At 36.2% G+C, this 18,423-nt stretch overlaps 1 protein-coding gene across 6 annotated transcripts in view; it reads right to left on the bottom strand.

The window, feature by feature from the left end:
* KLF12 (KLF transcription factor 12) overlaps positions 1-18,423 on the bottom strand; it is a 490,726-nt gene that overhangs the window by 327,302 nt on the left and 145,001 nt on the right. For 5 of the 6 annotated variants that reach the window (XM_053563730.1, XM_053563729.1, XM_053563731.1 and 2 more), the window contains one exon: positions 8,174-8,237. The exons of the other annotated variant lie outside the window; for it this stretch is intronic. In XM_053563730.1, coding sequence (XP_053419705.1) covers positions 8,174-8,194 — 21 coding nt within the window. In that variant the 5' untranslated portion in view covers positions 8,195-8,237. The remainder of the gene's footprint in view (positions 1-8,173; positions 8,238-18,423) is intronic. 6 annotated transcript variants of the gene reach the window in all.

Here is an 18,423-nt window from a genome sequence, read left to right as displayed (position 1 = left end):
GGGTCGCGACCCACAGGAACTGTATTAAAGGGCTGAGGCATTAGGACTGTTGAGAACCACTGTTGTAAGGTATATTTAAGGACCAAATTATATGTAAGATAAAGAATCATACTTTTTGAGTCAATAATTATATATGTTGATATTAAAAAAATTCTCTTTGGAGAAAAGAAATTCAGCTAACATCTTGGGAGAAGAAAAGGTGGCTGGGGTAGCACCTGTGGCTCAAAGGAGTGAGGCGCCAGCCCCATATGCCGGAGGTGGCGGGTTCAAACTTAGCCCCAGCCATAAACTGCAAAAAAAAGACGGCTGTTTTTTATAAGGTACAGATGTTGATACATAAAACTAACCGTATAGATATTATACTTCAATAAATGATTCTAATAATCAATTACTGTGTTGCTCTAATACTGTAATGTCCCCATTAAATTAAAATGTTAAACTAAAATGGTCACATTTAAAGATGCTCATATCATTTTTATGATCACTCTTGAAATTTTCTGGTAAAATTTATCATACAAACTACTTCAGTAATGTACTCTAAATAGGATGACATAAAGTTTAGCTTAAGAAACACTATAATCAAGAGGCCAGAGAATGAAAATGTGTCATCCAGGAAGGGAAGAAGTTGGTGAAGAAGAGGGGAAGAGGGAGAGAAAGAGCCATTTGGACACATAAGTGAGCCTCAACAGATTCTGGCTGAAATATTTAATGATATCACTCAATATCACACTTATGCTTAATTCTCAGAGGAAATGTCACAAGGCCCTTCCCAAAGGAAAAAAGAATCTATTTTGGTATTTGCTTAGAAGATTTTTAAACAAAAGATTGCAACCTATATCACCTGGATTTTTATATATATATTCATCCTTCAAATAGGAAAGAATAAAGCTATACCTTTTGTTTTTATAAATAATGGATTCTGAATTAATGCATAAGGCAGTAGAAAGCTATCTTAAACGTCCAAAAAGAGTGTGTGTTCCATCATTCCCCCAGAACTAAGCAGCTTGAAATCGTACCCCTGTGAACTTAGATGTTACCGCTGCTCCTAAAATGCTTCATTGCCCAGAGAGCCAGGTAATGCTAAGACAAAGTCACACATAAAAATTGAGAAAGGGTATAGTATGTTCTAAAAACTTCTCATTTTTATGTAAAAAATAATAGGATTGGGTCGTTAGTTAATATTAGTAAAACTCTAATTTTAGAAAAGACTGAACTCTTCCTTGCTGTTCCCAAGCTCAAATGATCACTATCTCTGTGAAGCCTTCTGTAACCCACACCCCAGCACCTTATGCTTTATTAAATGTATCACAGCACTAATTCACATCTAGTGGTAGTAAGTTACTGGCCTATGCCTGAGATGAAGTCTTGAGGGCAGGGTCTAAATGCAATTTGCCTTTGTAGCCCAGTGCCTAACAAATAATAAATGCTAAATACCTGGCTGCTGAATCTAATCACACTACAGGACAGACATCACCAACACTGTCAATGAACCAGTGATGTATGTCCACAACCACTTCAGAACAGACGAAACCAACACTGTCAGCGAACCAGTGACATACGTCCACACCACTACAGGACAGACGTCACTAACACTACCAATGAACCAGTGACATATGTCCACACCACTACAGGACAGACGTCACTAACACTACCAATGAACCAGTGACATATGTCCACACGACTGCAGCATATCCAATGTCTTCAAAAATTTTATTTTCTCCAAGAGAAAGCCAAATGTATCTATTCCTTTTTAACATAGAGTGTCAGCTCCTAGGATGCCACTTGATATACTTGTTACACACTTGATTGATTTGGACACATAAGTGAGCTTTGATATCAAGTGTGTAACCCCTATCACAGCATATGATAATGAATAGTATGATAATGACTACTGGCCTGAGTAGTCAATTCTACGGCCAGAGTGACTACACTCTAAACACAACTACTATGGCTTAAAATAATAAAAATGGCTATTTTAATAAGCACTGGTATCTAGTGCTTATATATGTAATATATAAATAGTTTGGCATATTTTTCTCATTTAAACTTCACAACAGTTTTATAGACTAGGCACCATTACTTCCTTATCCCCGTATCACAGATGTGGCAACTGAAACAGAGAGGTAGGATCAAGCGCTTGTGGAAGGAGGATTAGAACCAGGCAGTCTGAGTACAGAGTCATGCTTTGAAACACAACAGCAAATTCAAAATGTCCCATATGTCCATATGTCCCTTAAATTGTATTTAAAAGATTACTTATTAAAAACGGTGATGTAAGCTGTTTTTCAGCTGCCTGAAGTCGCAGCTATTTGGCAGACTGGGGCAGGATTACCACCTGAGCGCAGGAGTTTGAGGACGCAGCATGCAATTATCACACCTGCAAATGGCCACTGCACTCCAGCCTGGGCAACACAGTGAGAGCTTGTCTTTAAAAAAAAAAAAAAAAGATGACATAAAGGCATTTTATACACTTCCCAGAAAAAAGAGGAAAAACCCCATCTTTAGTCAAAATTAAAACAGTCAATCAAAACGTACCTGTCAAATACTGTGAAATCTGGGAGGCCACTAGGAGCTGACACACATCTCCCCAGATATTGAGTAAAACACAGAATTTCCTAAAAGTAACCATCCCAGTTCCATAAGGCTCCCATCTAATGATCCTTTGATTAAGACAGACATCAGCATCAGCATTTGGGAAAGCCAAGAAAGTTGTGCTAAAGGAACAAATGCACAGGCACAGTATTTGATAGAGCAGAGCTCCCACATCCTGTGCAAGTGGCGGAAGAAGAAGGCTGACAGGAGCTCTCACCCTAAGGGGCTTGCTGCACAATGGCAAGAGAAGAGAGACTCTGGAAATGACAACTTTAATAAGACGGTATTTGCAATAAACTCCTATCGAAGATTTGGAGTCCTCCAGCTCATACCCAAGCCACCAAACCTGCTCACGCTACCTTGGCAAACACTGGTCCATGTAAAGGTGGGTAGTAATCACGGGGCGGCCACAGGGGAGCTATGTGTACATGCAGCAAATATCAAAAGCCAGAAAGAAATGTAAGTAAAAGGCCAGCGAAGAACAAACATTACAGGAGGAATTACCCAAGCAAACAGATGGAGAATTTAGACAAATAAGTCCTCGTAGACTCAAAAAATTCATAACAATTATAGACAAAAGGATCTTTCTGTAAAAAAGAAAAGAAGTTCAAGGAAGAGAGACAAGTGTATCAAGTGAGAAACAAAATAATTGAAAGGAGACAAAAATAAGCTGACACAGCTATGAAATACAACAGAGGTGAAAAGCCACTTTGGGAACAAAAAAATAATGAAGAATTTAACTGAAAACATAGTAAGAAAAAATGCTCAATGGGAAAGCAAATAAAGAGAAACTAAAAAGTTAAAGATGAGACCACAGGGAAAAATCAAGGGGAAATATTGTAATTATTTTCAAGGTTACTAAAGAAAAGATCAGAACAAATAGAATGCTTTAAATATAATTTTTAAACCTCTTGACTCTACTCAAGAGTTTAAGAACAAGATCCAAAAAAAAAAAAACTGATAAAGAATGATAAAATCAAGACATAATTGATGAAGTTACTGAACTTCTAAGGTTAAGGGGGAAAAAAAAAAATCATGGACATCCTGTACAAAAAAGCAAAACTGTTTGCTTTAGCCTTCAGAGGGGCAACAAAGGCCAAACAGGAAAGCCATGCTCCATACTTCTAAGACAGGTAATAATTAAAACCTAAGTAGCTTTGATAATAATGGTTTACAATCGGAAAATAAATGTTAATAACCTTAATCTTGAAAAGAATAGTAAAACAAAAAGAAAAAGAGAATAATCAATTTTCCCATCTTTCCTAGCAAAAAAGTCAAAAGATGCTATTTAAAATTCAGGCAATTAAAAAAAAACAAACAGATTACTAGAACTTAACGTCGGTCCTTTTTTCTTAGCTATTAAGGAATAATATCACTTTAATAAAAGGACACTCATATCAATAAATTCTTTCCATTTCTACTTTTTCCATTATATTGGACCCAGACTGAAAAAAATGCTCTTCATAATACAAAATGCAAATAGTTTTGTAGAAATACAATATAAATATGACCCTACTTTCATTAAACTGTTCTATTTACTTATATATATGAACAAAGATGATGTAAATAACATTCACCAAATGTTATACAGACGGTTTGAGGAGGGGAGGTGATGAGATGTTTGCATGCTTTAATGATTTTTAACATGAGTATTGCATCATCTTTTCAAATAATAAAGCCATGTTTTACTTCAATAATTCCATAATGTTCCTCAAATCCCTGTACATCATTTTATTCCTACTTCCCAGACAGGAGAAATGAGATACACATAATTGAAGTAACTTGACAGAAATAAGAGTGACCTCACTCAGGATATTTTAATAAAAAACTGTGATCTATCTACCAGTTGGTATCATTATCAAATCTATTGCTTTGGCTCAATAGAATGGAGAATTTTAAAATATAATTCTTCATGGCTGTAAATAGGATGAATGCAGCATAAACTACGACATTCTAAGGAGTACTCAATGCTACAGCAACCCCCAGGTCTCAGGGACAGCAGCCCTGCTCTAAGGCACAGTAGAGTGTCTGCTCTAAGGCACAGTGTCTTTGAGGGAACCTCCCATGCTAAAGATATCTGACTTTGTGAAGTCATACACTTGTGTGAATCTCCCTTCTGCTGCAAAAATAATAATACCACGCACACTTTTAAACCTTTGAAGCTTTAGATCTTTTTCACAAATATGTTCTTTTTACTTCCACACCCATAACAATTCTTGCAGTAGGCAGAACAGCCGTTTTCGCTCTCCTTCGCTGATGAAAAAGTTAAAATTCATGAAAGTTGAAAACACTGGTCCAAGAGCATTCAAACAATTGCTGAGCCGAGACTGGTCTTTTTCTGGTTTCCCATTTATTGTCCGGGAAGCTATGCTACATATAATTACAGTAGCCCAGGAACACATTTCATTTACACAGATTGTGACTTTTTGCACACTCATGGCTACTTAATTCCAAGTGGAAAAACAGTTGGCTTGCTATTAAAATCCTTCTATCCTGTGTGAAGAGTGAGCACTGGAACATCACAGAGAAGAAATTTAAAGTAACCACAGTTTCCATCCATCACTATGAAACAAACCCTGTTTTGTAAGGAATGAAATCGTTCTCAGAAGAGCTGCTCTTGCTCTCCTAGTTCCCAAAGGCGTGAAGTAAAAGTCACCCCACTGCCCATGCTAGGTAGTCTAAGCACTTGTTCATCAGAAGTAGTCACAAAGCAAAAGTTGTAATGTGAACTCTAACATCATCTGCATGCACGGGTATGTTTTGAACACCTGCTCTAAGTCAGCTGCTGGGAAGCACTGGGTAAATACACTGAACTGCCTGGAGGAGTGGAGGGGAATGAAGCAAAGGACGGAGTCAGCCAAGTCCACAAACAAGCCACCATATTCACAGCGAGAGCAATTTGCTGGAATACACTAATGCATACATCCACCACATTTTATACTGACATATGTAGGCAGGAGATAATGGATGACCAGCATCTTTATAGAATTATTTCATGTTTTCTAATGGCAGAAGGTAAAGGGACAAATACAGGTGCACTAAAGTAGAGTAAGGAACTCAAATCAAGTAAACAAAAACTAAATGTAATTTTTTTCTTTTTTTTTTTTTAAGAATGAAGACTGATTCTGGAAGTAAAACTCTTACCATGGACACAAAAGAAATTTTCTAAGTCCCAAATAGGCTATTCAAATTTTAGAACCTAAGCAGAAAGGCACAGCATGAAATTATGTGGCTCTTGGCAAGATTTTGTCACCATTGGCAAACTGGAAATGCACAAAACAGTTTTAAAAGCCACATTCAAAATCTCTTTTGGACTCTGTAGACAATGGCAATGTTGCTTCCACTGCTGACATTGTATAAACTTCATCTTAATAGTGACCTCGTCAATGTATTTGAAATACAAAAAAGATGAATGTTCAAACTCCACAATTTTCTCCCTGAATTAGACTTTGTTAAACTAATAGAACTAATAGGCTTAAAAACAAGCATCAATGTATTCTTTGTTCTAAGGCATCTACAATTCAAAATATGGATGAAAAATATTTTTTAAAAAATAGCAATGACAAAAAAGTAATTCAATGGGTCAAACACATTAATTGAAATAATCAATGCTGATTCCTCTTTAAAAACCTTTTAACTCATGACTTATGAGCTATAAGGCACAATCATTTAGAATAAATCATATATAGCATATTACAATTACTCATGATAATACTTGGAGAGTTTATCCTCTGGGTAAATTCTAACACAATAATTCTCTCTGCCACCATATTCAGTTGTCATAATAAAGTTAGTTACAGAACAATGACACTGCCAAATTGTATAAACTTACAAAGTTAACACTGATCCACTCAAACATAAAAATTTAATGACAATTTAACCAAAAAATAAACTAATACTATCTCAACATCATACATAAGGAAAAGGATAAAGACATTTTGCATGACAACAAGTGGAGAGCATTTCCACATTTATAAAGAGATGAGGCAGGAAAATTTAAATTCAGTGCCTTGGCCCCACTGGTCTTAAGGAGTTAAACTTTTTTTAGCTTTACTTCATAAACATAATTATCAAATGGTGTGCTGAAGCTAGCTCATTCCCAGCTCATGAGCACCAACTGTTAAATTTTAAAAATCTTACAAGCCGGTTGGTAAAACATTGAAAGGAGTTGTACTGAGAGTATTTACATCATGAAAATTGACGAACACTACACATCAGGCCTTCCCCTCTCTCTCCTCCCCCCACATAATCAGTTTACTTACACACCACTGATCCACGTACAAATAATGATGTGGTACAATTAATCTTCAGACAGTAAATGCATCTATATTATTTCAAGGTTGGGAAAAAGAACATTACTGATACCCCCCAAAATCTCCTTTGCATCATCTCAAAATCAATGCTGTTTCTGCATGGCAAGAAAGTCTGCATATATAAATACCAGAATGGAGCCATTTTAGCCATGAGGATGGAAGGAGGGGATTCTTCTTTTTGGAGACAGAGCTTCAAGCTGTCACCCTGGGTAGAGTGCCGTGGCATCACAGCTCACAGCAACCTCCAGCTCCTGGGCTTAAGTGATTCTCTTGCTTGGGCCTCCCAAGTAACTAGTTGTCATTGTTGTTTGGCAGGCCCGTGCTGGATTTGAACCCGCTCTGGTGTATGTGGCTGGCGCCTTAGCCAGAAGGAAATTTTAAGTGGAATAGACAACGAGTAAGATCATATATGAGTAACTGTGAAAGAGAATGGGCAGAAAAAGACATATACCATAACATGCATTTATTAGAAAAGAGCGGAATAGGAAAAGGAACATTTGAAATTGTATGTGCTGCGTAGCTACACGAGGAGTCAGGAGGCACATGCCTCTGCACCAGCCTGCTCAGTGTAAAAACCTTATTTATCAGATGGAGAGGGTTTAAGATTTCATAATTTTCTTAGTATTACCTATGATTTTTATATTACAACCAGTAGGTAACAGAACAAAATCTCAAATAACCACCACAAATAAAGTGATGCCCAGCATTTGATTACTGCTGTAATTCACAGGTTTCCCCTCTCCTTTAATTTATACTGTACTTGTCTGTCAGAAACTAGAGTTAAAGCCTTTCCTGATGATCTTGCTTCTCTGAGGAAAGCAAAGACTGCAGGGCAAGGAGGACCACATGTGACCACAATTACACACCAGACAGCGCTGGGGCTGGTATTACGCTTATAGGAACTGATGTATATGAAACAAAATCTGCCTTCTGTTTTGGTACCAATGATCAGTTGCAATGAGTGGTTTTCTGTTTTTTTTTTTTTTTTTTTTAACTATACATCTGAAAGTTGATTCTTAAAATACTAGCTTACCTTCTGGAAAAGAATGACAGCTAAGCTTATGAAGAACCAACAAATGGGTTGCTTCCTTATATGTTTCTTTATACTTAAGAGGTTAAAAAGAAAAGCTACATTTGAAAAATAAGTATGTATGTGTATGTGTGGACCTGAATCATATTCAGACAAGGAAGTGCTCTCAGGAGAATAAACTGCCCCAAGTAATGTTCAAAACAGCGTTTTTCAATGCAATCATGTTTGGACAACCAACCTTTACTGTTTTCCTCTTCATATGGATATTCACTCATCCATTTGTTCTTGGAGTCACATTGATCCTGTAAGAAAAGCACACGCATAAAAAAAAAAAAAAATGAGAAAAAGGTCTACAAGTTGGTATTCCTCTAGCAAGGGGAAAAAAAGAAAAAACCCATCTTCATCCTACAATTCTTTAAGGTCTTGATAGTGGAATGACATTATAAAAATAATAACTGAACCATTTTTCTTCAGTTATTTGTTACTGGTTTGCTTTTTTAGCAGCCATGAAAGGGCAAAATTAGGGAGCAGAGGAAGAAACACAGCCCAGATCCTATCACAAGATCGTTAGTGTCTGATAATGAAGACCTAGACAATGGGAAGGGAGACAGGAAGGGAGAACATCAACGGGTAGGGATGCAGGAGAGAGAAGGCTGAAAAGGAAACAGCAAAACTGGTTTCTGAATTTACTATATAAAAGAGAAATCCCAGATAACCAAAACTGGAGGACGTGGCTTCTAAGTATTACCTATGATTTTTACATTACAACCAGTATGTAGTAGAACAAAATCTAGCACTAGATTACAAATGTTTCTTAGCAACTAAAAGATTTTAAAGTAATGCTAAAAAAAAATAAATGAAGGAAAAAAAAATAAAGTAATGCTGTTTTACTAAAGCAATGATGAATTTTTTTTTCTTTTTACAGTCAATACGAATGTTCAGAATAACATTTTTAGTGGCTCCACGTTGAACAATACTCAAATAACATAAAAAAATTAATGTAAATTAATGGGCCTGGTACAATAGCACATGGCTAAAAACCTAGTACTCTGGGAGGCTGAGGCAGGAGGATCCCTGGAGTTCAGGCGTTTGAGACCAGCCTGAGCAAGAATGACACCCATCTCTACTGTAAATAGAAAAACTAGCCGGGCATCATGGCGGGGCACATGCAGTCCAGGTTACTCAGGAGGCTGAGACAGCAGGATCACTTAAACCCAGGGGTCTGAGGTTGCTGTGAGCTAGGATGACACCACTGTACTCTAGCTTGGAGCAATACAATGAGAGTCTGTCTCCAAAAAAAAAAAAAAAAAAATTAAAGTAATATATATATATCTCTTCTAAAAAGTTAAACAAATGTAAATAAGTAAAAATTTACATGGTTTATAAAAGGTCCTAAATCTCCAGGATTTAGCAGGTTAGAAAGTTCTGGTTACAAAAAACTTTGTGCCCCATTTGGATGTATCGTCCTAGTCTTCCTCTTCATTCTCTTTGAGTATTATGTTACTTGCTTCAGAATTTCCATTTCATGAGGAAAATTTTCTTTGGCACTCAGTTGAGACAATTTATTAGGCACAGTTGACTTTATTTTTCGTTTGGAATTACACTCAAGAGGGGCCACGCCTTAGAGTTCTCAGCAGCACCCTCTCTGTGCCAATGTCTATGTACCGTAGCACTGGGCTTGGTTTTCTGTGTATGCGTTTCCATACATTTGAACAGAAAAAGAACTTGCTCACTCATAAGACTTCATGAACGAAGCAATGAAATGTAGCAGAGTTCACAAGTTCCGTGGGCTTGGGCTGTGAAGGGAATGGGCCTTTAATTTTATTTCCGTTTTAACTACAGTTCTCTGCATGATTCTTATGTCTCAAAACAGATCCCCCAATATGTACTACAGCTTTCACCGCTACTAGACATGATACTGAAAATACAATGCAATATTTTATTGTGGCAGACTGGGGGTATTATCTTGAACTTCATAATTCTTCTATTTAACATAATGAAACCATAACGCAGTATCCTCTGAAATCCTTAAAAAGTAATCTCAGACACCAGGTTCTCAGCCACACGTCTTCTCCTTCCTTTCTAGTCTTCAAAATACATCTACTCCGATCAGTTCCACCTTCTTAGCAGAATGTTCACAAGTATTTCAAAAAACTGGCTTCAGTCCTTCACTCCAGCTCTCTAAATATTTCAAAATGGTGCTTTTGTACTTTTCTTCATGCTTTAATACATGTTAACAAGAGCATTTTCTCATGATATTAAATTTATTAATGCTTAATCTAATGTTCTTAATACACCATGATTGGGATACAACATTGTTTACTCCCTTATTTTTGTCTAATAATTTATGACTTTCATTACCAATAACACAAACACCCTTCCATGTAAGTCTTATGTGCACCAGCGCCTCTGGAGCCTAGATAATGCAAGCAGACAGGATGCCCTCTCTAGGCAGCCACACACAGATCCTAAACAAGAATAGCTTGTGTAGATTACACAGAGGCCATTCACCCCTTAGCCAGGCAACATCGTCCTACAGTACTGTACTTAGCTGCACCAATTCCTAATCCCACTAGGACAATATGTTAGCAGGACTAATAGCGCCATTCTCATCTTTGCCTCCCAAAACACAGAAGAGCCTAGTAAATGTTAGCAGAACAAGAGACCTTTGTCAAATGAATGATTGAAGTTAATAAGGAGAAATGGAAGAGAATCCAAATAAAGAAAATTCCCTCTCACATGGATTATGTGGATATTTCTTTCCCAAGTAACACAGACCTTCATGGTTTAATCTGTATTTTTTAGATATAGTCTGCAGACTAAAATGAACATTAAATTATGTCAACTATACATAAGAAGATATTTTACAGCATTGTGCAATTAACAAACTATTCTAATAATATCACTTTCTTTTAAAGTAGTTCTCTGAATTGAGCATATGGACTATTTTAAGATCCACTTGACAATGATAAAACTGGTAAGAGGCAAATTTTATAGCCAAGGTAACAAGTCAGAATGTCAGGATCTTTAGAAACCTCTGCCTTAGTCCCAAGTCTTAGTACAAGGGTCTCTATTCAAGTTCCTAAGAGTGTTCATGATTCACCTCTTGCTTTTCAGTCTCATACCTGAAGCAGCACAAATGAAAGAAATAAATGAGGATACAGTTTAGAGCTGAGATGACCTATCCATAATTTCTCTCATCTACTGGGTGTATCACCTTAAACAACCATTCAATCTCTTTGAGGCCCAATTTTCATCTCGACAGAAGCTAGAATAATCCAGGTTCTATCTACTTTGCCTACGGCTGAGTAATGTCTACACAACAATCTGTAAAACCTTAGGTGCCATACATGTAGGAATTATCAGTCTTCAACTGACAGCCCGAAAGTGGGGGAAAGATTTCCCTAAACGTAGGCCACACAACAGAACAGATGAATCTCTAATTTTATTCATGCTAAAGGGCCTTTGGGTTGCTCCCCACATCCGTATCAAAACCAAGTCATGATATAAAAAAGGAAAATGGCACATTTCCAATAACAGTTAATAGCTCATCAATTTCTAAATTAAATTTACTTAGCTCTGCCAAACAGGTTTCTGAAATTATCCAGTAAATCTTTCCAAAGCGCGTAAGTTTTAAAGGCCAGTGTCCATCATCAGTGTCTTGCATTTTCCTGGCTTCAAAAATGATTCTCAGCTTACTTATTTCAATACGAAAAACATGAGAAATGAGGGGAGGCATACATATTACATTTTAGAAATAATTTTAGATTTACTTGTTTTAAATGTTTTATTTTTAATTATTATGGGCACATAATAGTAGGCATAATCATTATAGGGCACATGCGATATTTAGATGCCAGTGTAAACCTGTGAATTAATCACATGAGGGTAAATGGAGCATCCATCACCTCAGGCATTTATCAGTTTTCTGTGTTAGGAAGATTCTAAGTTCACTCTTCCATTTTAAAGTATACCTTAACTTATTGTTTAGATTTATTTTAAACAAGAATACTGCTGCCCAGAACCATGGGTAAATACTCATGTTTGAAAGGACAGTGGGAAGAAATTCCAGTTACACCTGTTACACGTGTAACAGGTGTACAAATTCCAGTTACACCTGTTTCACATTAGTAGTAATAAGCAATGAAGAATGATTTTCTAAATTCTTTGCTTTCTTGTTCTTTTTTTCTTTTTCCTTTCGCTCTCTCTTAAAATTTCCACACACAATTACCCAGTTCCCTTTGGAATTTACAAAGAGTACACCCTGGACAATAGAAGTGACCTTGGCCACCATGAAAGTGAATGCAATACTTTAACAAATAAGGACTTACTCTGGAATAATTGCCACAGAGTACAGGCCTTAGATTGCACCACAGTACCAGATTGCTTGTTCCTCATCACATCGTAAAGGCTCTATTACGTCCTCAATCTTTAAAGGTTAGTGTTTAATACATTTCAAATACTCAGGACCCATAAGTACACTTGTTGCCAGTTCCTCTGGGAATCCTTGATGCATCTTTTATGGAGGTGGAAAAACACATTTTAAATGGGTCGATGGACATCTGACTAGTCAGGGAAGGCATCATTCTACCCCCTACCCAAACGTAATTTAGTTGCTCTGTTTCAAGTAAACGGAATTCTAGTGCTGGTACAGCTGTCCTGTTTGGAATTCTGTCTTCCATATTCAGGTTTACAAATCACCGCTTCATTGGCTATGATCTTGTGTTTTCCAGTAATGATTTTAAAAATCAGGTAATAAAGGTTTCTATATATAGTCAATTCAGTTGCCATGCTTTTAAAGCCAATTAAGGAACTCAAGAAGCAGGTTTTGTACGTGTAAGCCTGTGTTATTTATGTAACAGGTCCAAGTCTGCCTTGCTCTGAGCATCAAGGTTCCTACTACGTAAGTTGCTTTTTTTTCCCCCCTTCACTTAAAGTTATTTCTGTTTCATCTGTCGCAGTGAGTTATCTTGGGAACTAAAAATATTTGAAGGTTAATCTAAATATTTCTGGAGATAAATGCAAATCTAAGTGCCACGTTTTCATAGCTATTTTGACTTAAAAATGAAAAGAGAAGCTAAAGGCACAGAAAAGAACGCTTGTTGCTAGGTGACAGGTGACACCTACCATATCTCTGCTGAACTTGTACAGCATGCAACATCTTACTACTAAGAAAAAACACAGATTTCCACTGGACACACATCTTTCTTTATAGAGAAGCCAACTAGTATGTTCAGATTTTTTTTTTTAATATAGGCCATAGGTAGTCAGTAAATCATGCCTATATAAATAGAGATACCTCTCACAACAGGAAGGACAGTACTTTATTTTCCTTTTCAGGCACACATGTTCTATATTTTAACTAAAGTCTACCCAGGAAATACATACAGTTTTCACAATTCATGATTGAACATTAGAGTGATAACAGTGCTTCAACTGGGGTAGAGTCACAGAGAAGGCATTATTCTCCCAGTAAGTAATCCAATTTCCACCAAATGTAATAACAGAATGCCATCATAGTAAAGACCAAGTGAGCTAAAAAAGGAATGTACAAAATAACTTCAATGTAGCCTTATTTTCTGAATTTGTTTTAGAATTACACACCTACTTCCTAGCTTCCTCCAGATAAAAACCCAGGCACGAAGTTCCACTCCCTCGCCTTTGACTCATCAGGCAATCCAGGTAAAATACAGAAACCTGAGGAACTCCACTCTACCTATAGTGGATCTCACGTGGATGAATGGCGCACTCCACTTCACATGAGAAAGGCTGTGAGCCATCCCGAAAACGACCTGGGTATGGAAGCCAGAGAGAATGAACGTGAGCTTTAACATTCGGGAGTAATGTGATCTGGGGAGAATTGTTTACATTGCAGACGTCCCTTTTTCCTCGTTTGTTAAACTGGCATCATAAAATCCCCCCTTTTAAACTAGAAGTGTTAAGAAAGGGAACATACATAGTGTGTATAATAGAACAGCCACTACGTAAGTCCTCAACAGATGTCATCCCCACTCCCTACGTTTACAATCGAATGCCCAAACTCCTCTTTCCACTTCAACCTTCCAACAACTAGGAATGAGCTTTGACCTACTTACTCCAGACCAAGATACACTTCCACCATGATGGTGTGTTTTCTACAGGATGGCTGAGGGGATATACAGGAAATGGAATATCCACCATAGGAGCTCACGCTAGAGTGTTCCATCCAGTAAGAGAAATTAAAGGTCCGTCAGCTAAGAGTAACAGGAGAAAGGGGATTCAAAGGCCGTTAAGAACCCATATTCAATAATGATCCCTTGGAACAAAGTCCCATATAAGCCAAATCAAAATTCTCCACTTATGAAACTGTCCTTCCCTGCTTTCAGTTTTGTTTCCCCGAAATTATGCTTCCACACAGGAATTCTTCACAATTAAAAAAATAAATCACTTAATCCTAGAGAAAGAAAAATTTAAGACTCAACGTCCCACTTGGAGTAAGGTATGCCCTGAAGCTTGAGCAGTCGATTAAGAACACAGTTCATGGTATAAACAGCCCACTTCAGGAGGAAGAAGCAAAGAACACACTGACATGGAAATTACTCCTTTAATCTGTTTTCAGCTTCCGTTCCATTACACCCCGTCATTCTAGGCACCCAGATAACAAACCTTTAAAAGAAAGTAACCATGGCAAAGGAATTAAGCATTTCTTTTACATACATTGTACTCAATATAATGGCTTGAAAGTAATTTATGCTACACTCAGATCCAAGTGTAATTGCCATTTTATCAAAACTGCATAGTCAAAAATCTGATTTGTACTGCAAAGGTCTGACAAGATGATTACATTTTGTCTTTGTCTAATTTATGTGATTTCAACGGTGACAAATATAAACGTGTGCCATTTGCCCTTGCATGTAAGTACAATCAGATGTATTAACTACATTCTGCCAAAAGTAACTTAGCCACACGCAAGTCTGCATTGACAGAAGAGGAAAACTCACATTCTTCTCTTAATCCCATCTATCAGGATGTGTTTTTAACCATCACACTGAAAGAGACGTTAAAATCTTTGGAGTTTTTAAGAGGGAGCTGGGTGGCAGGGAAGAACAGGGCACCTGTCTACATAGTAACATCTAGTTCACCTGCCAGCTCTCTAGGTAAAGACACAGTACAATGTAAGTAAATGTGGTTGTGTGATTTATACATAAAGAAACAAATTTCAAATTCTGAATGTAACTGAAAACAAACATAAGCACATATTTCATACCAATTAAAATCGCATAGTTCACATTGCCTATGAATTCCTCTACTACTTCACTTCAATGGTTATTGTTTGCACACAGCTAGCTATAGTACATTATGGTGTAAATAGTTTAAAATTTTATATACTAAATATCTATGACATATTCAAGAAAAAGCAGTATGCAGTATACATATTTGGCTTTCCTATTAATTGTCGCCTTGTATGCATAGCCTGCCAAGGCTAAGCAAGATAAATCCCACTCAAATTCACAGTAAACAGTTTGCTTGGTGAATAAATTTATTTTCTAGTCCATCACAACAATAGTTGATTAAAATATGTTGCTCTTATCCACTTTTGAATTAATTCATGTGAATTAAAACAAATATTTATTAAATTAGGGGGAAAAACATTCCATCAAACTGTGAAACCTGAGTAGAAAAACAAATGGCACATACTTAATTACGGTTGACATTTAAATGAAATTTGCATTCTCAAAATATTTTACAATTAGAAAACATCATATGAAGTATTTTAGGATATTTTACGCTCAATCTCTTCACACATCTGAACCGAAGGAAGTTTTAACAAAGGCAGATTTTACCAGTATAATTTGAACAATGGATCAGAGAACTGAAAAGATTTGTTTTACTGACATTTAGACATAGTGATACAGAAACAAGAGGATTTATTTGATGTTTTTAATGAGTGTGAGTTACTGAGTGCCTTACTGAGCAACAGTTTTGACTGAACCCATCAATCCCGTTTGTGTATTTAGACATCATCCTCTTTGCTCCCCATAGCTCTTAATCTGGTCTACGACATACAGCTAGCTGTCATAATAAATACCGAAACGAGGAGCAAATCAGTAGACTGTCAAATGGACTGTTTGCCTATACGCTTCTCCCCTTACTAAATAATTGAAAAAATCAAAATTAATATTTGTTGAGAATGGCAAATGATTAAGTTGTTTCTGGTTTCTAAGAACCAAAAAGGCCCCTTTAAAGGAAAAACATGGAAGTTTAACAATCAATTCAAATATACGCCAAGCAATTGCTAGCAGGTGAGGAAAGTCTGTGATTTATAGAGGGATATTACATGGTAAATGCATTCCATTATTAATTCACCCACGAATCACCTATATGCCAGGGAACTGAGGAATTCAAGAATAATATGCCACGGTACCTGACTCAAAGAAGCTGACAGTCAACGAAGGTGGGACAAACCCAAATAGGTCAAATAATTATAACAAAATCTACCATCTTTTGAGTGTTTACCGTATGTTTACCCCTTACCATGTGCTTTTATATATACCATTTAATTCACGTACAAAGCATAGCTATTCCAGGTAACCAAGATTGATATGGATGTTTTATATTTTATCCATATATATTCATATATATTGATATCCATATTTTATATTTTACAAAAGTAAAATGAGGATATCAATCTTGGTTACCTGGAATAGCTATGCTTTGTATGTGAATTAAATGGTATATATAAAAGCACACAGTAAGGGGTAAACATATGGTAAACATATGATGTTTTATAATTATAATATTATTGATCAATATTGATTGATCAATATTCTTTGCCACATATCAGGATGCCAACCTTAATAACCTCAAAGGAGCGCTGGTAAAGGAACACAGTATAGTAAGAAGTTGAAGGAAATTAAAGATTCTTCAGAAAGAAAACGACGCAAAGATGAGTCTTGAAGAACAGAGGGGAAAGACACTACAGAGACGGGATATATTTGCAATTAGTAAATTTAAACCAAACACACATGTATAAAAATGTGTTATTTACAAAGAACATATATATATACACACACACACAAATGAATACCCTACAAAGTAACATTCATACTAGTCATCCTATCCCACAAAGAGGAAAGAGAGATTCTAATATAGAAAAGCCTGCAATATGGAGAGAAGATCCATTTCAAGTAAATAATAAAAACAATCTGAAAGTCTAACTTCTAGTGAGTGTCTGAAGTGCACATTTGTTTTACAAAGTAAAGGTATTTTCATTATATATGTTAGATCAGGAACACTAAAATATAATTTAAACGAGGTAATTCGACAAAACTTGACGAGCTTTTTTCATGAATTATCTCATATTCCACAAGTCCTGATATTTCTGACATCTGATTGTCACAGATCAAGTATTTCAAAATATTATTCAAATATGGATCAAGAAAATATATGCTCATAAGTGGTGTGCACACCCAAGTACACACATACTGTCAGGCACTGATGAAAAGCTCGGACCAGAGATGAAATCCCCAAGAGGAGGTCACATAATTTTATCTTAAAAGAAAAATACTGTAAAACATTTGAAAGATCTTTTACAATAATAGTGGAGTAGCTAAGGAATGTCAAAACATTTTTTTAAAACTATCTCAAAACAAAAATTGCCCTACTGCAGACTCAGAAATATATTTGGAGACATTCGAACACTAAAATACTCATAATTAAAATACTCTGATCAAATAATTATTAGAAGCAAGCAGGGTAAGCACTCACAGTACACAGGGGAAAAGTATATTTACATTTTTAGCATCATTTGAAAAAACTTGGTTTTAAAAAAAACCTTATAATTGTAAGTTTATTCTTAAAGGCGGCTAAACACATATTGGGAGAATCAGGGAAGAAAAGCTGCTCATGAAAGAACTGAATTCAAATTGTTAATGGAGAGGAAGGACAACAATTTCTAATAATAATAGTAATAGAGGTGACAGTGTTCCTGTCATCAGCAAATGCTTCACATGAACTGTGCAAACTACTCTAATGTATATTAATTAACTTGCATTACTCTTCACAACTTTGTGAAATGTGTGAAATTATTTTTATTTTACCGAGGTGGAAGGACAGAGAAGTTAAGAAACTTGCTTAACAAGCAGGAAAATGGAAATTTTAAAACCTGTTGTCTGGCTCTGGTCTTCATGATGTTAGGTACTATAATTTAAATGATGATTATTACAAAAACCTTGGCATAACCTCTTCATGCAATGCATAATAGTGTGGTCTCATTACTTGTGGGAAACAGGTAAGAAAGCCAATCGCAACAAGATAGTTTTGGTGTTTTCCTCAAAAAACAGATTTAAAATAAGTATTGCAGAATTAAAGGCATAAACTCAGGAAATTTTCCAGTATAGGAAAACAAAAAATGTATTCCAAATCTGAGATCAATTGAAATCTTGCCCCTTTTGTTAAAGCCAGTATTTTAAAAATTGCTTTCCTAAATAAACATTAACCATTTCCTTA

This window comes from Nycticebus coucang, chromosome 15, assembly GCF_027406575.1.
Source record: "Nycticebus coucang isolate mNycCou1 chromosome 15, mNycCou1.pri, whole genome shotgun sequence".
Taxonomy (NCBI): Eukaryota; Metazoa; Chordata; class Mammalia; order Primates; family Lorisidae; genus Nycticebus; species Nycticebus coucang.
The sequence above is the reverse complement of the archived record's forward strand: the minus strand, read 5'-3'. Positions and strand labels throughout refer to the sequence as shown.